Below are 26,343 nucleotides of genomic sequence, written 5' to 3'. Positions count from 1 at the left end.
CCTATTTACTAATCAGCAGCATGAAAGCTATTACTGCCTATGCTGGTGCTAGATCAAATTAACATTTAGAGACATGCACTCAGACACTCACTGCTGATGTAATTAGTGGTCAAGAATCATCAAGCTCTGTGTGTGAGAGAGAGAGAGTGTGTGCATGTGTGCGAAACTGTACTCAGGTTTATGCTTGAACTGGATGATCTGGTGTAAAATTCATCTTATTCTGCAGCACCATTAACTCTTCTCGCCCCATGTGCTCGACTGCAGTTTATAAGCAGTGATGGTGTTATTGAACACAAGTAAATATGACCTCATCCAGGCTGCTGCTCAAGTGCTCTTCTTATTAGATTGTACGCTTGTCAGCTGAAGGGCTGTGACTCAGTGACATCTTCATAGATCAATGGGAAACTGACACCCACAAGCTAAATATCAGCAGCATTTGCTCTTATAATTGCATTACAACGGAAGCGCCTGATAGCACTTTCATCATCAGTGCCGTGTCAATATCAAGGACAGGTGATCTCTGCAATATTCTGACACTAAGTGTTGGAAAAGCTCATCATCAGACTGCAGCTCTTTATGGTACAGCTCATGTATTTTTGATTAATCTGAAGCTTTAATAATATTCAGAAAGTAGGCTGGTATTCAGCAGCAAATTGCCAAATTTCTGTCAGAAATGTGAATTATTCAGGTGCAGATTGTCAAGAAATATTTTATTCAAAGTATGTAATATTAGAGTTTTCACTGCTGAATTTAATCCTGACTATGTGGGCATATCTACAAAAGGATTAGGTGAGTCAGTGCTAGAAGCTGAAGAAGTTTTACTGTCATGTTCCCAACTGATGTATTCTTGTGTTTGATTGTAGCAGTTTTTGAGTAATCTGGCTGACTAACTGATAAAAAGTCATCACTTTTAGTTCAGTCTGGTACCAAATCACACCATCTCACGGATCAGGACACAGCAAAGACAAACCCAACAGTTCCCACTGTGAGTAAACACTTGGTGACAGTGGGGAGAAAAAACTCAGCTTTCACAGGAACATACCTCAGACAGGACCAGGAACCCACGCAGTCCATCTGCTGGGACCAGTTGGGGTGATAGGAGAGCTGGGAAACTGAGATCTCGACACAGTTTGAGCCACACTTGATATTGCAGATTATGGCAAATGAACATTTTCAGATAGGATCCAGTTTAAAGTAGCATCAGTGCTTTACTTTGGTGTAGCTCCATTAGAATTCAGTACAATAGTGTTACCTACTGAATATTTTATGGAAACCGTGTACTCCACCCCTTCTACTAAGCACGTGTATGTGTAGAAGTTCCCAGCCTTCGTCTGCTGTAACAGGGACCAATCACGAGCTGCTTCGTTTTAAGGCGTGCCTGCTCTACCGTTTGTCATTAAGATATAGAAATGTTATCTGAAACATGGCAACTCATGTGGCTGGATGAAATTGTCAATCAGCTGTGGTGGTTGCATCCTCTGCCTTTGACTGATGCAGATTTTGTGGTTTCAGCAGAGATGCTCGACAAGGAATGAACAAATTCAAGCACTTCCGAAAAAAAACCCTTCAAGTGGCAAGAAAGATGCTGTGTCTGTGGCTTTCTGAGGTCTTTGTAGTAGGACGTAACTACACATATATTTACACACAGGCCCCTGTAGTACAAAACGGCGAATTAAAACACAACCAAGCACGACTCATTACTGGGACTTTATGGTCCTTTGTGGCCGGGACTACAGAGCAGGTTGATGCTACCGCCTGAATCAGCCCATTAAAGACAACCATGTACTGATGCTTAGTGGAAAAGATAAGGGCTCTTTCTTTGCCTGCTGGCAGATGGTAGCATCCTTTCACTCCATTTAACACTCCTTCATTTTATCTCTCCCTCACTGATTTCATCACTTTTACTCATTTCAGCAAAACAATGCTTTGGGGCTTTGGCAGTGAATCTAAAGGTTAGTGTTCTGAGTCACTTTGGAGTGTGTGATCTATGGTCTGAGCTTGTGTCTTTGAACATTTCTCTGAGCCAAAACACACCAAGGTTCCTGATGTTTTCTGTGTCTCGTTTTGTCAGTAGGTTGTTCAAAAATACCCAAACAGCAGAAAAATAAAAATAGAGACCTGTTTGTTTGTTTTGTTATCGGACTGACGAGGCAGAAGTTTGATGTCGTTAGCAGCAGATGGTGCTAAGGCATGCTTAATGGTTGGATGGATGTAAATTTGAGATAAGAAGGAGTTTCACACTGGTAGAAAGTGTTCGCTTCTTTTAACTCTCCCTTGTTCTGTGGCTGTAATTAAATAGCGTTGTCCAAGTCGTGCATCATTGTTACCAGACTGAAAACTTTATGTCGATGATAAGCAAGTAAAATTGTGGTGCACTGTTGTAGTGTTGCACCAGTCACCAACTTTGTTTCACTGGTACGGGAGTAAAAATGAGATTGTTTATGAAAATTTCACTGGCCCAAGTACTCAGCCTATACTCACAGTTTATTTACTCATTTATGTTTGCTATTTAGAATGAATATCATTCACTGATTTGTTGACTGTACTGTTGAAGCCTCGAGACTGGCATGTTAGCAAACCACAATCAATTAGGGGAGAGGGAGGGAGTCATCGGCTAATCCCAGTGGTGGCTAGCTAGTTTGGGTACCAGTGCACATGTAATGTAATGCTATTTGGGGAATTAAAAACAAATCTTCACCTTTAACTTGAACCTAAACATAAACTCATGCTGTAAAGTTGGGGATTTACCCATATGTGGAACTTTCTGTTTTTGCACTTGCTCTTTGTTTGCATTTCTTTAGGTGCAGACGCTGACAGCTTGCCAAGCACTAATCTAACCTAATAACCAATCACCTGCATACTGGCTTTGTAATAATGGTGATGCTGATTTGAGCACTTGTCTCGTTTTTGTCGCAGACTACAATCGTATCCCCAACTTTAATCAAAGAGTCTGTTTTTTTAATAACTGTCATAGGCAGACAATTTTAAAGGAATGACAAACAATCCAATTTGTGGTTCAGGATCTTGAACTTTTGGATCCTGTATTTGTTGCTTTTTTAACTGTCTCTGTTTTTAGTGCTTAATGCGTTAGTCACCAACCCAATACCTCATATTGCTTAATTCTTATATTTAACAGAGATGTGCATAACTTCCAGAAGATGAGTTTGCAGTTATTAAGTTATACACTCACCTCAGTCAATCTAATTGAAAAAAGGGAGTGAATTTGTTCATCTTTTCCATGATTGTGACTGTGATGTGATAGTCTCATTCAGTTGTCGCAGTGATGGAAACATTTTCAGTACGTGTGTGTTGTTCTTCCTGTCACCACTCGTGGGGGTTACACGTGTAATGTTTTGTCCCCAATCAGTCAGTCTTCAGTCTTGATGCTCGTTAGCATCGCCTGCTCCATATTAACAGCGTATTAAAGCGGTGTTGTGTCCTGAGCTGCTTTACTTTGTTTTTCCCAGTGAATCTGTGAAGCTAACGATGAACCCCAGTGTACTGCTGTCACTTTGATATATTGCCTCGTGCTTTGCTGCACAATGAATATTAGACAAAGCAGGCAGACTCCACTCCATTCAGCTGATAGATAACACAGAAGCAATTCAATTCTTACATTCTTTCATATTTCTTATCTTGATAGAGAGTTGTGCTTGCCTTGGGTGTGATGGCAGTGAGTGTTTCATCATTAGAAAAAAAGCAGAGTGTTTATTGGTGTGCTGATGATGGATTGTTGTTCAGGCAGTAGGGTCACTCCTCAGGTGATGGATTATGTTAATGGCTGATTTAACTATGATCACACGGCATATTTCTCCTGCAGTTCGGGACTAATAATGCATCATGATTAAGCAGAGTGTCTCATACACCTGCAGGGCTTTTTTCTTTTCAGAGAAAAAAATGACACTGATGAACTAAAACATTATCGCCAAGGCAACGTTTACATTTTGGTTATTCATGCAAGAAAACAGCTGGACTCTCTGAAAGTGCCCTATTTTATCAGACGAGTCCATTAGGTCACTGCTTCTTCCAGCCCTTACACAGACTTCAGAGGTCTTTGTTTCACATGTGAATGGACAAAATGTTCAGAATGCTCTTTTCTGATCTGTATCGTCAGCTCGTTCTGCCGTAGAAGCACACAGGTAACACCGTCTTATCGAGGGAATGTTTCTTGGATACACAGCCAGACTTTTTGAATGTCAAAGTGGCCGTTAAGTTGTACTGGTAGAGTACAGATCATAGGACACAGCATCCAAAAAATGTAAAAATATAAAAAGCCAAAAGTACAGTGCTCTACACTTACCAGCTTTGGGAGAAAGGCCAAGATCCAGAATGCACCGCAGTGGGAAATTTCCAGTCCCTGAGTTTAAAATGATGTTGCTTTGCTGCGACAGGGTGAAGCTGGAGAGTAATGGGAGTGATTTTTACAGACAGCGTCATTGTTTTCGATGTTTTCTGTGTGCGTGTACTAAAGCATCAGAATCATTTTATTATGATTCTGAAAAGTTGTCCAATTTTTTTCAGGCCCCTTAAAATAGGCGCTGTAATTCCAAAACAGTTGGTGCAATATTAACAGAATGGAAAGTCATTGTTTGGTTTCAAATTCACTGCAGTGCTGCACAGAGCCAAAATTACAGAAATGACATCATCGTCCAAGTACTTAACTATAAGAACTCTCACAGGTTAGTCCTAAGAGTAGTATTAGCAGGTGTATTAGTATTAGTTAGTTAATACAGTGCTCATAGTACTGAAAACCGAGTATCTATCATCTATATCAGACCTTAACTCTGATGTATACATATTGTACAAGCTCGCGACCCTCACTCATGATGGAGTGCTGCACAAAGTCAAGAAAGCAGGAGCTGTAAATGGTTTCAGAGGCAGATCAATGTTAGAGAGAAAGCAGGACCAATACTCTAAGCGATGGGCGTGACGTTAATCGGCACACTCTTACTAATTTGGTTCTACATTTCTTATTGTGTGTCGTTTTGTTTGCCTTTGTCGCTTTGCCGTGTCCGTGCTCTCACACCCTCAGCTGCTCGCTTCCTCTCAAATCATTCACCTAGATGGATGTGTGCACTATACTCAGGTAAACTTGACGGGCCATCTATCAGCGAGCCAAACGTTCACCGTGCTGACCACACGTAAAGGTGACTAAAATCCTTCTCTGCATGTGGTCACTTATTAGGAGGATCTACGTAGTTTAACAGGAAAACTGTTCTGTCTTGAGTATTATTGTTATTATTACTGTCAGAACTGTCAGAGCAACCTCCTATAACGGCCCTCAGCACTTCACTCTCCCTTAGATATTAGAATGCAAATGGAGTCGAGGTATTTCCATTCAAAGCCAAGCAAGAAAAGAGAGGAGAAAAAAAGTCTCCTTTTAGGAGTGTTTGATGTGTGAATTGATGTGAGAATAAAAGAGAGATTTCTCTTTCTTTTCTGTTACCGTGCAGTTGTGCTCCTAACAGAGAGAGGGCTTTTCACAAGTGCGTTTGATATACATGAGTAAACACATTTCCCATGCTAATTTTCTGCACTGCGGTTCATCTCTCACCCACCGAGTCCAGGAATAGTAAACTGTTGACCCGGTGACTCCAGATGCCAGACAGGGCCCCGTCCCTGATTGGACTGCACGGTGCTTCAATCAGCTTAATTGGCCAAGACTACGGTATCAGTGAGAGGGGAGAAATGACAGAGGAATGCTGAAATTGGAAGAAAATGAAGAGCTGCGTCGCGCACACCTCATTATGTCTTGATTGACACGTCTGCAGAGGGGGAGGGGGGCGGTGATCTGAGCATCTCAGCGGCGAAAACAAAACAAGCTCAGTAGAGCTTTGATTCTGGGTCCTTTTAGGATTTTGCTTATTAGCTTTTTTTTAGTTGACAGCAGCAGATACACTTTATGCAGTAAGTATATATTTAAACCTAAAATAGTTTTGTGTGTGCAACAGGGATTTATGAGGGCTGTTGTCAGTCTGAGGTGCTGTGTGTCTCTAAATACATGCATTTAAATGTGTCAGCAAAAGCGCATTCATGCATTTTCATGAGTGGTTTCAAAGAAGCGCAAATATTGTTTTTAATTTGTAGAACCTCGGTTCTAATCAGGTTCTACTTTGCACTTTGATTGTGTTATGTGAGCTGTGTGTATAAATGAATTCCTTGAGCATGGCTAATCCTTTGAGGTACATGTCACCATCACAATCAGAATATTTGACTTCCAAGTCTATGAAAAATTGTCATCCTTACTGACACACATGTGAAAAATTATTCACATTTTTCCCAAAGAAATTCTCGATTTTTGGGGGCTTTCTGCAAAATGTTGCAGGTGCCACTAGCCAGGCATAGGGTTAGTGCTAACGCCTGCGATGACTCAGATCTCTGCTGGATGGTTTTCTCCTTCTGATCAGTGTTTCCTGGGGCCCAGAATGGCTTCAACAAACTGGCTTCATGCTGCATTATTTGCACAGATCATTTTTTCTTCTTGAGAAAAATTGTCCTTGTTAAATGTATAAAAAATGATAAACAAACGAGCCTAAGTTTATGCAGAAATCTCATGGTATTGGTTGCTTTTCTTCTCCTTGTGATGGCCTTGGCAGCAAGAACTGCAGTCAAGCATTTGTGATAATTGGCAATGAGTCTGTCTCATCACTGTGGGGGAATTTTAGTCCACTCTTCTATGCAGAATTCTTTTAATTCATTTAGGTTTTCGAACTGTTATTCATTCATTGTGCATTCATACTCCGATGGATGCATCGGAGAGCAAGTCGGGGTTAGTATCTTACCCAAGGATATTTGGTATGCAAACTTGGGGAACCGGGGATCGAACCACCAATCAGCAGCTGACCTGCTCTACCTCCTGAGCTACAGCCACCCCACTCTTCCATAAATGTCATTTGTGCCCAATCTCTTACTGCTGAATCATGAACTTGGACCTTAACTGAGGTGAGTCACGTCTGCAGTTAAGGTCAAAAACTCAGATGTTGTTCCGAGTTCTTTTGTGACCTCCTGGATGAGCCGTCGATGCTCCTTGGCGTAATGTTGGTAGGCCGGTCACCCGTGAGAAGGTTCACCGCTGTTCCAGGGTTCTAGTGGAGTCCCAAAGCTTCGGAAATGCTTTTGCAACCTTCGTAACCAGTGACATTGTTCATCATCTGGCATGATATGTTGCATTTCGACACATTTTAGTTTACCCTACTTTGTCACACAGGTTATATTTAAGGGATTTATTGATTCAACAGGCCTGGGTGTGGCTAGTGAAGTTACACTCAGCTTTCAAATAAATGGGGTTTTATCCAGGGCAGGGATAGCTCAGTAGGTAGAGTGGTGGCCCCATGATCGGAAGGTTGGGGGTTTGATTCCTCTGAACAGCTACCCTGAGGTACCCCTGAGCAAGGTACCGTCCCTACACACTGCTCCCTGGGCGCCCAATGACTGCCCACTGCTTCACTGAGTTAAAATTGCAGAGAGGGATTTCCCCACGGGGATCAATAAAGTACACTTTCTTTCTTTCTTCTAATCACAATAAATTCATGATTGAACAAAGGGTGGAGGGTTGGATAGGGTTTTTTATGCTTTAATAAATGAAACATCACCTTAAACTGTTATCTTTGTCTAATATTAAAATGTGTTGATGATCTGGAACATTGAAGTTTGACAAATATGCAAAAAACGAAGAAATCAAAGCAAGGATGCTGAATGATGTCCCTTGTGGGTGAATGCAGACTGATTTTCGTGTAATAGTGCCCTCTTATTCTGTGCTGTCAGCAGTCCTCTGGCCCACCCTTTACAGGAAATAAAAAAGGAGGCAGCAGCTCCAACCAGTTCTGCATGTTTGCTGCGATTTCATGCACATCTCACACTCCTCCACACTTTCCTTCTGTCGCTTCTTCTCCTTTCTCTGAAGAACTCCCATAATAGCGAATAGACTACCAGCAAAATCAAGCCAGATTGATCAAACATACAAGCTACAATTCATGTGTTGGAAAGGTCGTATTAAAGGTGTAAACACTTCAATATGCTCGCTCTGAGCAGTCAATGCAGCAGTCCTCAGTAATTCAAGTGGAAGGAAGCACGACTGTGTTCTTGACTGATGGCTCCACATTGATCTTTGGGGTGTCTGTGTGTGCCTTTACTGTTTTTTAGATGACATGTAAGCTTCATGCCTGTTTTCACTTGCACTGGAGGGGAGTCCCAGCACCTCAGTGATGAATAGGTTTTTCCACACCTCTGTGCACTCCACGCCTGCTCAGTGTCATTGCTACAGCAGAAAGATGGAGATTTAGGCAGAGACAAATATCAGGATAATCGTTAAAGCATGATGGAGAAAAAGAGCCCGTCTTGGTCCAGTGTAACGTTTTTAAAGAGTTATGTCAGAGTCACTTCCCTCTGTTCACCTGTTTTTTGGTTGTTTTCCAGCTCTTCCTGTTCCAGTTGCTGAGAGGTCTGTCCTACATCCACCAGAGGTACATTCTTCACCGTGACCTGAAACCCCAAAACCTCCTCATTAGCGACACTGGAGAGCTGAAACTCGCCGACTTTGGTGAGCAAATTCAGTTTTTTTGTCAGAGATAAGAGTACATGTGAAACTTCGAGATGAGGCAGATTCTCGTGTGGTGGTGAAACAGTTAGTCCAGCATTTATCTGCAGTCATTACTCGTGTTATATGCACACTGCCTGTTTGAGTTGTTCTTCATTATCTTCAGTCTGCTTTAAAGGAGCTCTTTAAATTATGTGTCTTAACATTAACTGTTAAACACACCAGAATAAAATAAATAAATTCAGGTTGGAGATTCACTGCTGCTGCTGTGCTCTCCCGAGCTAAACATAGAGGCTGCTCGTCAAAGCTGATGTACAAAAGGAAACTTGCTGTGAGTGGAGCTGATGTTGCATTTTTCTTCCTACATGAGTTAAATTGTAGTTATAATTTGAATTTGGTGTCACATGATCACGGTGAACAGGCAGGTGCTTCTGCTGAGCTCCTTCCACTGTGTCACACCCACATTTTAGCATTCTTTGACGTTAGCATCCTGTATAATCATCCATGCATTTTGTTCTCCCAGCAGCTTCCCAATATTTCAGCATCCTGCTGCCTTTTCCTTAAAAGTCCTGAGGAGACAATGGTTAGATTTTTAGCTTCCCCGGCAGTTTACGACTCCAGTATCGTGCATTAGAACAGCGGTTCTCAAAGTGTGTGGCGAGTTCTGACAGGTGGGCCTCAAGTTACCTGGCAAAACGTCATCAGAACTAATGTTTAACATCAGAATCACTTTTACAGCAGAACATAAAATTCACAGCAGTTACGTTAATGATAAGAGCATCTGCTGCATCTGCTGCATCTGCTGCAAAGCTGCAGCCGTGTGTGTAAGTCGACGGCCGCAATAAAGAAGTGTACTGGAAAGTGCGAACATGTGGTCGGGTCTGTCGTGCATCGTTTACAGTGGTGCCGAAACCCAGGATTGGGGCATGAGAGACCCAACCTGAGTTCTTTATTGCAGCTGTCGACTTAAACACGCGGCTGCAGCTTTTCGGTTACAGGCTACACACATCAACAACAACAACAGGACCCAGTTCACTCTGTTTGAAGCTGGCGAGGCGTGATTGTGGATGCCGCTCAGCATTTAAACACTGAGATTTATTAACAAGTCTCGGACTCTGTGGCCTATTAAAGCTGACACTCGACTCCGCACAAACACAGGAGAAAGCCTCACATATCCTCAAAAAGTCTAAACATGTCACAACTGAAGTCATGATCACAACCAGGAGTCAAAGTGGGATTTGGCAGGTGAGTGGACCCTAAGACCTCGTGGGAGCGCTGCCGCTGGGGAAAATGATCTCGTTATAAATAATTGCCAAATTAATTTGTGCTGCGTGCTCCTCTGCATTTGTTTTCTGTGTGGACGAGCTCTGATCAGCTCTGAGATTTGCAGCTCTTTGTGGATTTGTCCAACTGCATTGTGCAATATATAGGCAGATGTCACATGAGCTGTCCTGGCTGCTCTCCCACCTCGTTCCCAGGATAAACCTTGGGTAATGGTGGAGTTTGGCAAGTGTGACTAAAGAGCATCATCAGCTCAAATGCAAAACGATGACTGCTACGTTCAGCCTAACCTAACAGTAAACATGGAAACCACAATCTCCACTGCAGCAGTCAAACACACAGTCCACAGTGTAATCGTTACCATGCAACTGCAACTTTGTTGACAACTGTGTGCATGAGTGCACGACAGAGAGGAGGATGTGTGACGTGTGCGTGGAGGGCTGCAGGGTGGCGTTGCTCTGGGATTTGTTGAGTGAGCGTCATCAACTGCAAACAGCCAGGCTCCTGCATATGAAATGTGTGCTTTATGGTATAACATATTAAACTGCGTATCAGATTTAATTACACAGTAACTGGAGGAGCCTTTCCAAGTCATCATCATCTTCCAGTAATTTAAATCTGTATATTTAGCATGTGGCTAAAACAGACCCAAACCTAACCTTACCCAGGTCACTGGTGACCTGCCTGAAGTTAAGAGATTAAAAACATCAGGAACAACTTATTAAATGAAGTGTGCACAACTACACAGTGTGCAGGAGGAGAGTGCAGACAGTGAAGCTGTCAGGTTGCAGGCATGAAAGGATGAACTCGACAGGCAGCTGTAGCAAAAACAAAATCCAAAATCAGAAAACTAGAAACTAAGGACGAGGAACAAAGACAGTAGGAAACTATACTGGGAAGCTAGAAGCAAGGATGACGAGGAACAGGGAGGAAGCACACAGCACATGGGAGTGGCACGACACGACAAAGGGCAAAGTAAAACACAGGACTTAACTATACAAGGGACTAATGAGGGAATGGGAAACACTGCTGGGACTAATAAGACATACGGAGACAAGAGAGAGCAAAACTAGATACACTGACATAGGACAAGACTTTCAAAGTAAAACAGGAAACACGAGACAATCGCAAAGACAAGACTGGACCCTGAGACAGAGACGCGACTGACTGGGAAGACAGAGGGAACATGAGAAAGGCAAAGAGACCAAAATCCTAGGACTCAAAATATAACACAAGCAGAACCAAAACCTATAATCAAACAATATGACTAAGCACACACGAAACACTGGGTCACAGACACAGTGCTGTGACAGAAGCTTCAAAATCCACTATAGATCAAGTTAAATACACTCATTTATTTCAAGTAAGAACATTCTTTGCATTTGCAGTGCTCAGTGTCCATCTCTGTAACCTGTTTTTGTTGCTGTTACTTATGTATGTTAGCCAAACTGTGCAAGACGGGGAGCCACACAGATCATGTTGGGTATAACAAGTATGACTGCTACATTTATCTTAGCCCAAAATCGCGCGCGCGTGTGTGTGTGCGTGTGTGTGTGAGTGTGTGTGTGTGTAAGTGTGTGTGTGTGTGTGTGTCTCAATTTGTGTGTGTTCTTGAAGTGGCACCATATGGCTTGGATCCATGTTCAGTAAACATTGCCTACATGGTCTGCTGGGCATCCTGGGGGGCAGACAGATTGACAGTCCAGTCCTTCTGTACACCATCCATCCATCCATCCATCCATCCATCCATCCATCCATCAGTCTCTGGTCCAGTTTCCCCCATCCACCCACCCATCCTCCAACTCCTTCTAACCTTGTCTCCTCCACTCATCCATCCCTTCCTCCCTCCCTTTCTTCTGTCCCTCTGCCCAGACGGATGGGGGGAGGGGGAGGGTGGCAGCTTCATCAATAATTCAGCCCATGTATTAGAGCTAAAACATTACTGTGAAGGAAATGAGAAGGGGAAAATAATGGACAAAATACCAAATGAGCAAGAATGAAAATCCCTGGCCTATTAGTCTGTCGCTGCAGCTCGAGCTCATCAACAAACATGCACAAAACACAGAATCAGCCGAAGCCTGAGGGATGCCAGATGAGGAAGGTGAAGGCTGTTCAAGTCTAAGTGTGTGTGTGTGTGTGTGTGTGTGTGTGTGTGTGTGTGTGTGTGTGTGTGTGTGTGTGTGTGTGTGTGTGTGTGTGTGTGTGTGTGTGAGAGACTTTGTGTGGCCGCCAGGGCTCCCTGTGGTCCCCTGCCTTGGCAGCAGGAATACTAACGGTCGACAGCTGAGGCCTGCGGAGCCGGTTGGGGTAAACGAGACAGACTGGGCCACAGAGTGTCAACAAAGGAGGCGCTGAGAGACACAATAAGAGGTGGCAGAGCACTCAGTAGAGATGAGACAGAGTGGTGATAGGATCCAGGCTGTAATGAGAAATTGTATTAAGATGTGGGTTAACGTCAGAATAAATCAAACTCTGAGATCTTACTCCCTGATTTTGTTCTTTCTTTCTGATTTGTCCCTCAGCAGTGTTAGAATGATCCATCAGTGGGTCTGGATGTATTGCTTAAAATGTATTTGCAATGCATTTCACTTTTTCAATGGGAAAAACCCACAGTGATGATGTAGAGGTCTCAAAAACTCACAAAAACCACGTACACTTGCCGTTACACGAACATAGAACTTTTGTTGTTTGGTTCTGATCACGTTTGTGATCATTTAAAACTACAAATATAAAACTGTGGACAGTATTAACTCTCGCAGGTATAAGCCATCATAGAGACTAAACCCAACCTGGATTTAAAGAAGGGCAAACCTGGCTCTTTCACGTGTCCGTGAACTCTGACCGTGCAGGGTTGGCATCATCATCAGTGATGACTTAGAGCTCAGGGGTTGAATTCAAAAATGCCTTTTCTGTGTAATAAGGATTTATTCAATTTGTGGCATTTCAGTCGCACCGTTATCAGAAAATACAGTACAGTGCAGTATTGTAGATGCACTGGCCGTATGTTGTGCAGGATGCTTTAGTGTGCTGAGCAGAACCAGGAAATATGATTTCTCATCAGCTACAGTGGCCAGAGCTTCACATCCCTGCTGCCGGTTGTCAGGCTGATCCAGATGCTCCCCTCTGCTCCGCTGTGGGTTTACTCACTTTTTAATGAGCTACACAAACAACCACCTCATAAATGAGGCTTTGAGGAGTCCACATGTTTCATATCAGGGACACAGCTAATTGAGGCCAATGAAGCAGTGTGAGGGGGTGATTTGTGTTGTTTGTGAAGCTGTAAAGACCATAATCTGCTTTCCAATGTGAACATACACACATATTCTGTACCTATAAGCAGTTACTCCTATAAACCTATAAACTGAGTGGACGTGCCAGTTCTACAAACACTTTCCCTGCTGGTTAATTTAGAAATGCAACTTCAGTGGAAGTGGATTAGTTAGTTAATCTTGATAGAATATCCCAGTTAAACAGAGAATTAGAAAGAATAGAATAATTAAAAAGCCATGCTTTGCTGGCCTTTTAAAAAAACAAACATTTTGTGATTTAAAAATTAAGGTGCTGTTCCTACATTTCCAAGTACTTATGCCTTTTCATCTTCAGACGATATTCTGGGATTGTTTTTTTTTTCATTTCTTTAATGTATGTGTTACACAAGGAACATAATAGGATGGGCTCTTTGGCATAAACTTTAAAAGATGTTGAGTATAGGTTCACAGCTGATGCTAGCAGATTTGTTTAGCATGTTCTATGTATAAACATGTACAGCTCAAACCATTTACAGTTGTTATGAAGGGGGAAATTAGCAATAGAAAGCCACACTATAAAATAAACACTACCGGTCCAAGATTTTTCCTGTTTTTTGTTGAAAATGATGCAGTTTAATGTCTCATTTCAGAGAGTTTAATGTCTCTGAAATGAAAGCATAGAACACAAAACCAAATGGAGTTAAAAATAAAAACATGGAATCAATTTACAGACTGAAATGTATTCTAAACGTTTGACTCAACAAAGGACACGCCTTTGGCAGATATAACAGCTGAGATTAGAAATCAAATATTCTTCAGAAAGCTCTTCCCATATCTGTTGCTGAAGTTCCCACAAATGTGTGGCACTTGTAAATTGCTTTGCTGGACCTGTGGACCAGTTCATCTCTGGGATTGACTGAACCTCTTCTGTTCAGTTCATCCCAAACCAGCTCGATGGGGTCTGGAGAATGTGCTGGACACTCCATGTTTTCAAGCTCATCATCTCGTTCTTTTTTCCTGAGGTAGTTCTGGCAGAGCTTGGACTTATGTTTTGGATCATTATCCTGCTGTAGGATGAAGCTCTGACCAACCAGGTGCAGAACCTGTGCTGCAGAATGCCGTGGTAGCTGTTTTGGTTCAGGGAGCCTCTCAGTCACCGACCCTAGACCATCACACATATTTGATGCCACACACTGTGGAACCATCCTTTCGCCTACTCGACGGCATACAAAGATGCGTTATTTTGATTATCATTCATCAGTCCATAATACCTTCTTCGAGTCTTCAGTAGTTTAATGGCGAGTTTGTCCCAGTTCCCGAGGGCCTTGTGATGGTGAAGCAAACTGTACTGACTGACACCTTGACTTTATCCAGAAAAAAGTTGGAACACCTGTAGGAATTAGTAGCACCAGCTTTCAAGGCTCGATCAACCTCCACTGCTGCAGAACTGCTTTAAATGGTTATCCCATTTTGTGTTTCCTGAAAAAGGCCTTTTTGTATGATTCTGAAATATACATTATTTTTCAGTTTTGGATAACCTACCTGGCAGTTCACCACTTACCTTTACACCATGACAAGCTCTTCATTGGACTTGAACAACTTGAATTGCAATAAATAACTGGAAAAATTGGGGTTTTCTTTTGAGAATATATATTTTTCATGGTTAAAAGCGAACACTTTAACATTGGAGTTTATGGAGATTCATTTTAGTTTTCCAGCCTCAAGTGGTGATTAGAGAAATTGCAGTTTTTGGCAAATTTTAACTGATGCAGTTCATTCAGATAAATTGGAACGGTGCCACACTGTGTTTGTATATTGGAATTTTTTATATACACTACGCCCACATTGAGTTTGACGCTTCAGAGCTCTGAAGTTATAGTAGCAATATATCAATGGGGTCACGTGCTGGCTCACACACAGAACAGCTTCAGACTTGAGAAAACCTTCTGAGGACGGACCTCTAATTATAGGAACAAGTGAAACAGTAGATGAGCGTTGCTCACAGCCCACCTGCTTCACAGCCTCGTGTCCACAGTTGGCCAGAACCCGCTGAGAGACTTTTTCATGTTTGTGCTCAAACACTGAAGCACTGCCATATGCTGCAGGCATCCATGGACACGCTGGACCACTGGTAGCAGTTAGAGATTTATTTACACGTGAAATGATCACCCTCACAGATTTTTTTTCCATGGGAGTTTGGCTGAGTGTGCATTTGGAGTTTTGAACCTGGTTGTGGGGTTGTTGCATGTCCCTGGCTCTTTGAAGACATGGGAACACTGCAGCAGTAGCAGCGTTTGAAAGTGGCCATGTCTGTCTGTCCGTGGATTGTTTTTTGTGATTGATTTTCATCCAGACTGAAAAATATCAGCAACATTTGCACAGATCAGGTTTTAAAGAAATATTTTTCTCAGGCAGTTTTTCCTGAATACTATGCTGACGGTCTGACTTACATAAAGTGTCACAGAGAAGTAAACAATTACAGTTTGAGTGGAATGTTGGTTCACTAATGGCTACTACTGTAGTTAGTTCAGCAAGAGTAGGGATGGGTATTGATAAGATTTTCACGATTCCGATTCCATTTTCGATTCTGTTTAACGATTCGATTCTTTATCGATTCTTTTTAAAAAAGGAGAACACTAAGGTCGATTAGCTTAGAACTTTGTTTTATATCTTCTCTTTGAATAAGATAGAAATTTAGGAGTAACATGGCCTTACAAACCCAACAGTGAGATCTTAAGAGATCCAGCCTACGGCTCTTCAATGGGGTGTCACAGGGTCCCCAGGAAAAAATATTGTAAATGTAAAATAATAAAATAAATATTCTTCTGTAGCAATAACAAAGTATAACATCAATTATTCTGTAGCAATTACACAAGAATATCCAGTAATGTCCCTGCCTACAATTAAACACATTCACTTACTGAAAATCATCTGCTGTGGCAAACGGGTGCAAGCCTTTGACCACAAACTGAGTCACTGCTTGGTGACATTCGTCTATCCTGGCCTGAAAGGAGACGCTACCGGCAGACTGCAGCGAGAACTGCCAGCATCTGAGCCAGACTCTGTCTCATCATGGTCACTAAATGCACAGTAATGGCAGGTTTGTAATAAGACAGATCGCGCTAACATAATATGCACTGTTAGTTGATTATTTACCTGCCGCATTAACGGGAGAGGACGTGCAAACGTTACCGCTGCTGCTGGGTTGAGATTCACGAGTCCGGAGCGGAATTAAAAACACGACATTCATTTAAGGTCATCGCGTGTTTTGTGAGCATATTCGTAGTGTTTCCTCCCTTAAATGAAATCTCTACTTTGCAAGTATTGCACGTTGCCCTGTTGTCATCCGTTCTCATAAAGTATAACCAAACTTTTGAGCGTTTGAGCCGCTTACGCGCCGTGTTTCCTGCCAGGTAAATGACGCTCCGCAACGTGGTGACGTCATTCGGGGCGACTGGAATCGATAAGGGAATCGTTTGCAAAAATGGCAAACGATTCCAAGGAATTGAAACAGTGGGAACCGGTTCTCAACAAGAACCAGGTTTCGATACCCATCCCTAAGCAAGAGTCAAACTCAGACAGACCAACTGATCTGAATTCCAGGGAACGTCACCTGATGGCTCAGCTGATGTCCTGCTCCAAGCCAGTTTGCAATATATTTTCTCCCCAGCACATCCATGTTGTGTAATGCTTCACTTAAAATGTTGTGTCCATTTTCCCTGATTCCCACTCTGATAATTTAGCAGCTCCATGTACACAGAAGGGCGTATATGTGCATGCTGTCAGCTGTGCCACATTTGCACACAGAAGGAAGACGAGGTCCCAGAACACAGTCCTGCCATCCATATCACTTTTTTTTGACTAATGCGTTCCTGACAAAACCAAGATGATACTTGCTAGGCATCAGCAAGTTAGTATCAGGCTTCTAAATATGCTGATGTCTGCATTTACCTTTGCAGCACTGTGGTGCACACTCACTATTCTGGTGAATGGGCCGATGTGCCCAGAGCCAGGCCCTCAGTCAGCCTGTGTTTTACTTTCTGAGTTAATAAAGGATTGTTGACATATCAGCATTATTCAAATGGACTGGATCTTAAATCCAGTCATTCTTAGCTGGATATAAATTATGCAAATGACAGGCAGAACTATGGAAAAGTGTTGTTGAGTTATACTTGAAGCTACCATATAAGATCAACTTCACTCTGAGGTACAACAAAGGTGTGTTGATAGTTAAAGACACAACATTTCATGAACCTGAAATTAAAGGCAAGACAAAGATTACAATCTAAGCAAAGACATCCCACCTCCTCCAGCATCTCCTATGGAGTTATTCCAAGGCCAGATGGGATATTTAATCACCCTGGTGTCTTTGGGTTTGTTTTTTTGGCGGGGGTCTGCTCCAGGGTCTGCTTCCAATGCAATGACCTCCTGATCACTAGTATGCTTTTAGGCAGCTTCCTGTCCGAATTCCTGGCTCAGGGGTACCGCAGAAAGAGTGGCCTGATTTTTTTCACATTGCTGCTACTTTGTTGGAGAACCTGTGTTTCTCATTTTTATCTAAATAGAACTTTTGTATATAAAAAGTGTTCAACATGCAAGATCTTCATGCTTTTTCGTTAAACTATAGCCCAGAGAAACGCAGTGCCATCTCCATTCTACAACTCAAGGTCATGAATAGCTTCTTACAAGCCCAGTGTGCTGGGCTGCACTAAACTGAACATTACATTAGTATGTTTTTCTGACTGCTGTGGTAGCTAGCTAATGTCTGCTGATTGTGTGTGTTTATTTTCTGGGGAGTGCTGTGCAGTAACAGCTGCCGAGATAATGACGTGTGAGGAGTGAAGCAATGTGACAATGGAGCTGGAGGAATGTCGCAGGCATCCCGAGCAGACTGTTTGCCTCTCCCCAGTGAGCTGTTCCACCCAGCGCCTCGCCACAGCACCAGGATCAGTGTGTGCGTTTTTGTGTGTTTCACTTGGTCGTGGGTTTTTGAAGGTTGCAGATGGTCCTTTGAAGTCTGATAGATGAATCCAAATGACTGGTGTTTGTGTGCTTTTCAATCCAAACCTGAAACCAAACTGAATTTTTGCATTGGTAATGACCGGACTGGTTTCATGTAGGCAGCTACCATGCAGAGACTCATTACAGTCCACTTTGTGTTGGGAAATGAACTGATATGATGGCAGGTGGTGCAGGCGCACACATGAACATAAAAGAATTAGGGATCTAACAGAGGCACAGAGTTTTCTGTAAAACCATTCGTGATATCAAATCCTTCCAATAAAGTGTATATGTTTAAAGAATTATTAAGTGAAGTACATAAAAGAATGTCATTTTCGGGAGGGTGGATTTCCTAATATGTCCGCTTACCTTATAAAACGTGACTGCAGTGCTGTTCACAGGAGCTCTGCTCTGCTTTCAAGGAGCTGCCTTAGAGCAGCAAGTGAAAGTGGAGCAGTGGTTCTCCAGGATTTCTGGAGGTCTGTCAAAGTATTCCTTTGGATACTGGCTGCTTCTTCCCTCATTATCAGCCCAGTTCTTGTATCTGACCACTTCTAGAGGAATCTCCAGCCCATTAAAGTTTAACGTAGGCTCTGTGTGGCATCCTCACATAACTGACAACTTAGCAAAGAGCTAATTTTATCAGCCAATGACAAAAATACATAATTTATTCACATATCTTTAATTGAATCTATAGCAACATAACACAGTTTGACAGGCACAAACTAAAGTTTTTACACCAACAAGGTGATTCCTAAAGGACTACTAGCTGAAAACTTGACATATCTTAGGAAACTGGAAGTGGCAGGCGAAGAGTAACTCAAGGTCATGTCTTTAAGAATTAAGGAAAAAATCCAGCAAAGACCTGACACAAGACCCGAGAGATTCATCTGGCCCTTCGGTAATCCATATAGTCACGAGGTTCAATGAATCCTCATTAGAAATTGTCAGTGTAAAGGTTGTTATCAAGAGGCGTTCTTGAGGAAGGGACACAGGGAGATGAGGTAGGCCAGTTTACACAAGAACTGGAATGAAAATCATTGGCAGCAGGTTGAATCCAGATTTTTAGTTCAAATTGTTATTATGCATGGAAGAAGTCAGGAGGTACAACAGTGAGTGTGTCATGCGTCGCGGCCCGCGTGCACAAAAGGATCCAAACGCAGACTCAAGCGCTAGCAGAAAATGACACTTTATTATAACAACAAAAGGCGACCCGGGAAAACCAAAGGAGCAAAACGAAGAACTAAAAAACCCGGGGAAACAATGACGCGAGGAAGCCGGAATCGGGACCGTGGGAGGCTGCAACAGAAAAGGGAGAAGATTACTAGGGAGCCGGGAAGCGGAGGAAACACATTAAAATTGAGTTAGACCAGTTGGCTTACGATTAGAGCGGGACCGTGGGAGCTCGGGAGGGAAGTCCGTGAGAAGGAAATCCGTGGAGGTAGTGGATGGGCCAGATGATGTACCGGGTGATCCAATTGAGCAGGAGGACAGGCAGGTGGCAGACGCTGAACGCCGGATCGAAACCTAGACACAAGTAGGCAGATTTAACACAGCTCCAACAAGATATGAACGCAACGCTTTCGCAGGAGTCTAGTTATCACAGAGAGGTGATTAACAGACTGGCGTGGAGCATCCGTCAGCGGTGGGTTAAGTAGCTCTTCAGGTAATCACCCCGATGGAGAGCAGGTGTGCCGGTGATGGCCCAGCCTGGGGGTGTGGCTACCCGCGCATCACACATTCCACACACAGGACCACGGACCATGACAGAGTGTGTGCCATGGTTTAAGGCTGCAGTTCAACCAGTGGTGTTGGTAGTCTTGTCAAAATTGATGGAACTATGATCATTAAAAAGCACCATCAGATTTTAATGCTCTTTGATATACCATCTGGAAAGTGTTTGACAACTTCAATGATCCCAAACACACGATCAGTGCAGCAAAAGGATACCTGGATAAAAAAGGACACAATGCAATTCTATCATTCGATCGAGCTTCCCAGAGCCTGAACCGCAACCTTGTTGAAGAAGTGTGTCCTGGAGACGTATTCCTGAAGACTACTTAAAGAAATTCCAAGAAAGCTTGTCTAAAAGAGTTCATGCTATGTTAAAGGTACTCTCACCAACTATTGCCTTTATATATTGTACTTCCATGTGTGTTTGCACATGTTTCAATAGTGCTTCAAAGTGCTGCAGAACTGATGTCTAGATATGTGCACTGAGCAGGAGATGCTCTGTATCTCATTGTACATCTGTATAGTGACAATAAAGGCATTTTATTCTATTCTATTCAGTAAATCCTGGCACCTCGTTCCCATTATCCTACCAAAATCTTAACCAATGAGGGTTTGCTCAGACCGCACAGTTCGGTAGCTTGCTGCAAATATACAACACGCAGAAACGGAAGATCATAGTATCTGTCAGATAATTCCTTTAAAAGTGTTTCAAAAGTCTCCACCAACAGTAACAAATTTGCGACATGCAGGTCAGTGACTCTGAAGTTTAGCAGACAGATATCAGGATGCTCAGGATCAGAACTCCATGGTGGAAGTTGGGCATTTTAACACGGAGCCAAGCTTGAAGTGGACACAGGACAAACTGCAGGCTTCTGTTCAAACGACTGTGCGCACTGCATTACAACTACACGGGAGAGAGGAGGCTCTGCTTGTGATGAGAAGCAGGATGACAGCTTTATATGAATGGGTTCAGAGTAGGTTAAACATTCATTGAGTAGACCTGTGTTATATGTGTGTCTGCAGTCTGACGGCAGGATGTCTACATTTAAATTAGCAACAAACGCTGCATTTTGCTGTTTGTCTTTTCCTCAGTGGAATTATCTCTGCCAGTATTTGAAGTAGCTGCTGGCAGCATGTCGTAAATCTTTTAATCTGCTGAATTTTAAAGGAGTTGGAGGAGGAGAAGCAGGCGGAAGCTACAAACCGCCTTTAAAATTCAAGTGAACTTCAAAAGGTGAAACAGTGGGCTGATTACCCCCCGGGGACAGAGACTATTTTAATCCTTCCCTGGCTTGCTTGTTTATTCTGTTTTCTCTCCCAGTTTCCAGCCCAGCTCTTCTACCATATGTTTGATGACCCCTAGTGTTGTGTGAGGTAGTGATGTATAATTCACCGCTGACCTTCATCCAGGTCACCGCCTGGACAGGCTAGCAGGTCAGCTGTGGCATGACTGAAGATGAAGGTGGCTGAAGGTCCATGTGCGTATGTGTGTTTGATATCCCAGGTCAGGGCTCTGAAGTGCTCCACTGCAATGAGATTCATGGGGTTTTAAAGGGGAAGGTCAGGTGTTGCTCAAGATGTCAGAACAGTCCGAAAACAGCAACCGAACTGCTTTAGATTGTGGGATATCGCTCTGTCACAAAGGAAGATTCTTCATATACACTGTGGTCACGATCAAGAGAACTAAAATGTATCTGCAGACACATGGATGACTGTGAGGCTGTTAACATTGTAAAAATCACTATTGAATTATTGCCCATGCAAGTGAGTGAGCAAGTGATGAAACATTCTGGTCGCCTCCAAAGTGTCTGTGGGTGGAAAACTGCACCGAATTCTGTTAGTGAGAAGTGAGACGGAGGAGGAACAGCTGATTAGGATCTTGCTCATTACACAATCTCGTTGCTGGGATTGAATTAAGTTTATTTGGTGTATTCTGCCTAATTGATCATTGCGCTTGAGTCGTGATGATGTTGCAAAGCTGAAAATCAGTGTGCGAGTCCGTGGGGGAGCTAGAATAAAATCATTTGTGTGAAAACAAACTAATGATGGTGAATCGAGGTGTTGAATCCTGTCCTGATTCAAGCAAAGAGCAGCTCCAGACAGCACAGCGACATATAATCGCTATGTGGATAGTGGAAGGCGATACGTGGCATGTTTGCTCATCTGCAGGAGGTCGTTTCTCTGGTGCTTAGCGATGCTTTGCTGCCATTCCACGTCTCGCTGCACAATCCACACAGAGAGGGGTTTGGTTAACGCAACTTTCTCACCCGCAAGACATCAGGGAAAAGTGGCTCACCTCCTCCTACACGATTGAAAAAGACTTCTACCTGATTTAAACTCACTCCGTGTTCCAGTTGCCTGCTTCCCGTTGGTATGTGGTTAGTATAGGCTAGCCTGGAGACCCTGACTGGATGCATAGCCTGGTCAGGCCAAAGACAGTAGTGTTATCACTACACCATTCAGCTACACTACTCCCATACCCAGAGCTACCCAGTGCCTCCCAGACGAGGTCACACAGTGGGAGGTGAAACACAGGCAAAGCAGCATATCTGACCATCAGACGCCAGCCAGGCTTGAAACATGTTTGTTTGTAAAGTTGGGCATTTAAACAGTCCACTCATGTCTGTAGCCAGCCTCAGGTGGCCATAAGAAGAACTGCAGTTTTGTGATAGCTTCATTAATCTATAAGAACAGAAGGTGCCCTGCAAGAAAACAGCTGTCACAGATCAAAGTTTCCCAATAATGCTGACAAAGCTTCTGTACAGCTGCAGCTGCATTACTTAACCCATACAGAACCAGCACCGGGTTTACCCCATGTTGTTTTGTTTCAGATTGATGACAGGCATGCTGGGAACTGTAGGAAACCAAACAGTTGGGTTTTCTTTTGTTCCTGCTCCGCGTTACAAACAGGTCATCCTCCTACTACTGCACCTTCTCTTACGATGAGTAGATATTATCTCGATTCACGCCTCCACGACGCCGCCCCCCACGTACACACATACGCAGGATTCCTGCAGTGGATATGATAGCCTCTCAGTGTGAGCAGCCCGATGCTGTCTATCCTGTGTTAGATCAGTGTGTGGAAATTATAGAGCTTGGCCACGATGAATGTCAGCTGAAACTCCTTTCTCCTGTGGGTGTTCTGACACAAGGAAATGTTAAATACCCCCCTTCCTGCTCTCATTTACTCGCCCCTCTGCCCCGCTTCCTCCCACACACAGGGGACTAACAGCAGGGCAGGAAGTCCTTTATTTTACTAAGCTAAATGCTTTAATTAAGCTCTCAGACCACTTGGGATGAGACAAAGAGGTAATGCCATCAGCCTCATTAAAGCTCACTGCATCTGCACTCTAGCATTAGCCGCCATGTGAGGACTGGGTTTGTGTCGCTGCATAGATAAATGTTAGAAAGGGACCTTTGACCTAAACTGGAGAAGCTTGCGCATCTATTCCTAAATCCCCTTTTTTAAAATGTAGTACTTTTCATGTTTAACCATAGCCTGGTGCCAAACGTACACGATCATGTGTGATTCACAGGACAAAAGAGTTCATATGACTGATATTCATGTTTCTTGGTGAAACGTCAAAGGTCTTCCATCATAATTTCTATTTGAAAAGGCAATCTGGGGTTTGTCACAGCTGAATGTACAGAAGTCAGAGTAGAGACAGGTCTGACAAGAGGAGCTGTTTGTATGATGGCTTCAGTGAGTCTACAGGAAGCAAAGGGAATTGGAAGCTCACAAGATTTTAATGAGGCAATGTTTCAGCCTTCAAGATCTTCATTAGGGAAACATTAAACATTAATGATCTACAATTAAGTTCTTCTCTCTAAAATATTGCCTCAACATTTGTTGGTAAAAAATGGTCCTGTGGGTTTTGTGACGGCGCTTTAGTGATCGATTGGACGTCTGGTGCATCCTGATCAGTGTCCTATATCAATCTTGACTTGGACTTTGAGGGTTTGGAGGCTCTTTGTCAAGTTCCTGAGCAGTTGTTTCATTTGGATGGGGCACGGTGTCCTGTTTGACTGTGGACCAGTAAGTCCATCAAGGAATGAAAAAAAGCCACTGCTTGTAATTAATGTAGTGATATTCATCTGCACATTCAGGTCCAACGTACTACTGGTGGTGTAAAATTCCTCTTATTACTTCCTGTTTACCAAATTGTTGTCCTATGGTCACATGTTGAAAACTCATTCTCTAATCTTTCATTTTCTTACTTCTCTTGTTTAAGTTGGTTTGATGACGATCTTTCTCCACACAGGACCTTGAAATCTTGACTTTTATTGCAAACTCTATATCTTCCTGTCTGTATAACACATGTCAGCAGCTGCAGGGAGTGTGACTGCTGGCTCCAGCTGTATGCTTTGTTTTGCTGAAGGTCACTCAATGATAATGCTTTCTCAGACTGACTTGTTTTGTTGCTTCCCCCCCAGGCCTGGCCAGGGCCAAGTCGGTCCCCAGCCATACCTACTCCAACGAGGTGGTGACCCTGTGGTACCGGCCTCCAGATGTCCTGCTGGGATCCACAGACTACTCCACCTGCCTGGACATGTGGTGGGTACTCCTAGCATCTAACCCCGTGTGTGTAATTTATCCGTGATTTATTCACATAGAAACCTTCAAGATATAGATCAGGGAACCCAATTCATGAAGCAGACAAAAACCAATTAAAACACTCTTACTGGTGGCTTATCCTAACCCGAGGCCATGCTCCCTTCAGTGCAGTTTTGTTTTCATGACTACCCAGCATCCACACTCCCAGTTTGGATCAGTTGCTGGTGAGACACACACATTTACTTTATACACTGACAGAACTGCTGCAGATGTGAATGAAGCAACTGAAATGTAATAATCGAACTCTTCATGTCTCGAGCCTGAGCAGACTCGCTATCCCACAGTGAGAAAAACTGTAGCAGGGCTGAAATATTTTCTGCAGCAGTTTTTTTTCTCGACTTTCTCTTCAGTCTTTGTTAAAGATGGTTTGAACTGCCTTGTTTAACTAAGGTACAGAATGTCAGCACGTTTGATGGTAGCTACCAGTTTGTAATTTGTCAGTTACTTTTTAAAGACGTCCGTCCTTTTGGATGTGAAATATGAATCAAATGCAAAACTGACATAAACTTGCATCAATGGTTGCTGTGGTTTCAAGAACCAAGTCCAGTTATTCTTCTTTCATTTAAATCGACTTTTTCTATCGTTGTAATGAGCAGAACCATTTTGGGCCAGACTGTAAACGTCTTTATTTTGTTGCTGATGACACATTTGGCTTCGTTTTTCAGCCCCAGAGACTGCTGCTTTGAAAAAACTCAGATGATACAGGCCCTTCAATGTACAGTTGACATTTGCATTTTTTCTTTAGGGAAAAGGCTTTGTTTTACTTTTACTTATGCCCTAGATTATAACACCTACTCTCACAAAAGCCCAACTGCTTCTCAGAGTTACCAGCAAGTATAAGTCAGCTTAGCATCATTAATGTTATTTTAATGGGTTATTTTTGAGGAATATGACAACATTTCTGTACATAATGTCTGCACTCGGTTTTAGGGGTGAAAAAGCATGTTGCATGTTGGAATGTGAGGAATAAGAGAGCTGTAGGCTGTCCCATTGTGGACCTGGTCTTAGGTGAGCCACGGTGACCCCCTCTGTCTGGACACACAGTCAGCAGGGAAATCCCAAGAACCCTGTTTTGCAGCGTCCAATTAAAGAGCAGCCAGAGTGTAGGGGTCCGAAAGATAGCGCGCTAGTGTGTCAGTTTCAAGGGCGTTTGAAGGTGGGCAAATCCACTGGGTCTTCTATTCCAATGAGACTCACTCTGTGCCACGCTCGCATACACTCACCTCCGGTCACTTAGAAAGCAGTCATCCGTGAAGAACCACTCCTTGAAGGACCAAAAGGTTGTCCAGATCTGTCTTCCTGCCAGAAGAAGCATCCATCATGAGTTGCTGTAGCTGAGAGGCTGTGAGGAGTGAGGATGTGATGAAGAGCGGGCGAGGAATGGCTCTATTGTTACCTTCCTTAGCTCCTAAGCACTTCACAGAGCAGCAGTTCTCTCTGTCTCTCTTTCACACACACACACACACACACACACACACACATGCATGGACCTGTCAATCAGAGTCGACGAATGGATCAGTCAACTGTGACCGTGGTTTAGTTATCTCATGGTGCACTACAAGCCAGCTCCATCTGAGAGGACAAGGCTGCTCGTGATGTTTGTTTATCCGTTTATCTTAAAAAACACAGAAATCTTCCAGTGTTTGAAAGTAAAGCAAAGTATTGATACACTATAGTTTAATATCCTGGAATGTTTCCAATGTTTCCACCTGAACATTTCAGATACAGAGTCTTCTTGATAAGTAAGCTCATCATCGTTTGCAGTGACATGTGTTTGGCCAAGGCTCCAGTTCCCAGTGTGTTAAATGATTGTAGTCCCCTGTGCTTTCCTAATTAGCTGTGAAAGAGTTTGAGGCTATGATGCAAAGGAGCATGCTTAATTGCAACTTGCTTTCACAATTTCCACTCAGGCTGCAAAATACTTTATG

At 43.1% G+C, this 26,343-nt stretch overlaps 1 protein-coding gene across 5 annotated transcripts in view; it reads left to right on the top strand.

Moving 5' to 3' along the window:
• The window catches only part of cdk14 (cyclin dependent kinase 14), a 233,986-nt gene that overhangs the window by 99,475 nt on the left and 108,168 nt on the right, over positions 1 to 26,343 (top strand). For all 5 annotated transcript variants that reach the window (XM_026184457.2, XM_026184458.2, XM_026184459.2 and 2 more), the window contains 2 exons: positions 8,416 to 8,539; positions 24,235 to 24,355. In XM_026184457.2, coding sequence (XP_026040242.1) covers positions 8,416 to 8,539; positions 24,235 to 24,355 — 245 coding nt within the window. The remainder of the gene's footprint in view (positions 1 to 8,415; positions 8,540 to 24,234; positions 24,356 to 26,343) is intronic.

Source organism: Astatotilapia calliptera, chromosome 11 (assembly GCF_964374335.1).
Source record: "Astatotilapia calliptera chromosome 11, fAstCal68.1, whole genome shotgun sequence".
NCBI lineage: Eukaryota > Metazoa > Chordata > Actinopteri > Cichliformes > Cichlidae > Astatotilapia > Astatotilapia calliptera.
The sequence above is the reverse complement of the archived record's forward strand: the minus strand, read 5'-3'. Positions and strand labels throughout refer to the sequence as shown.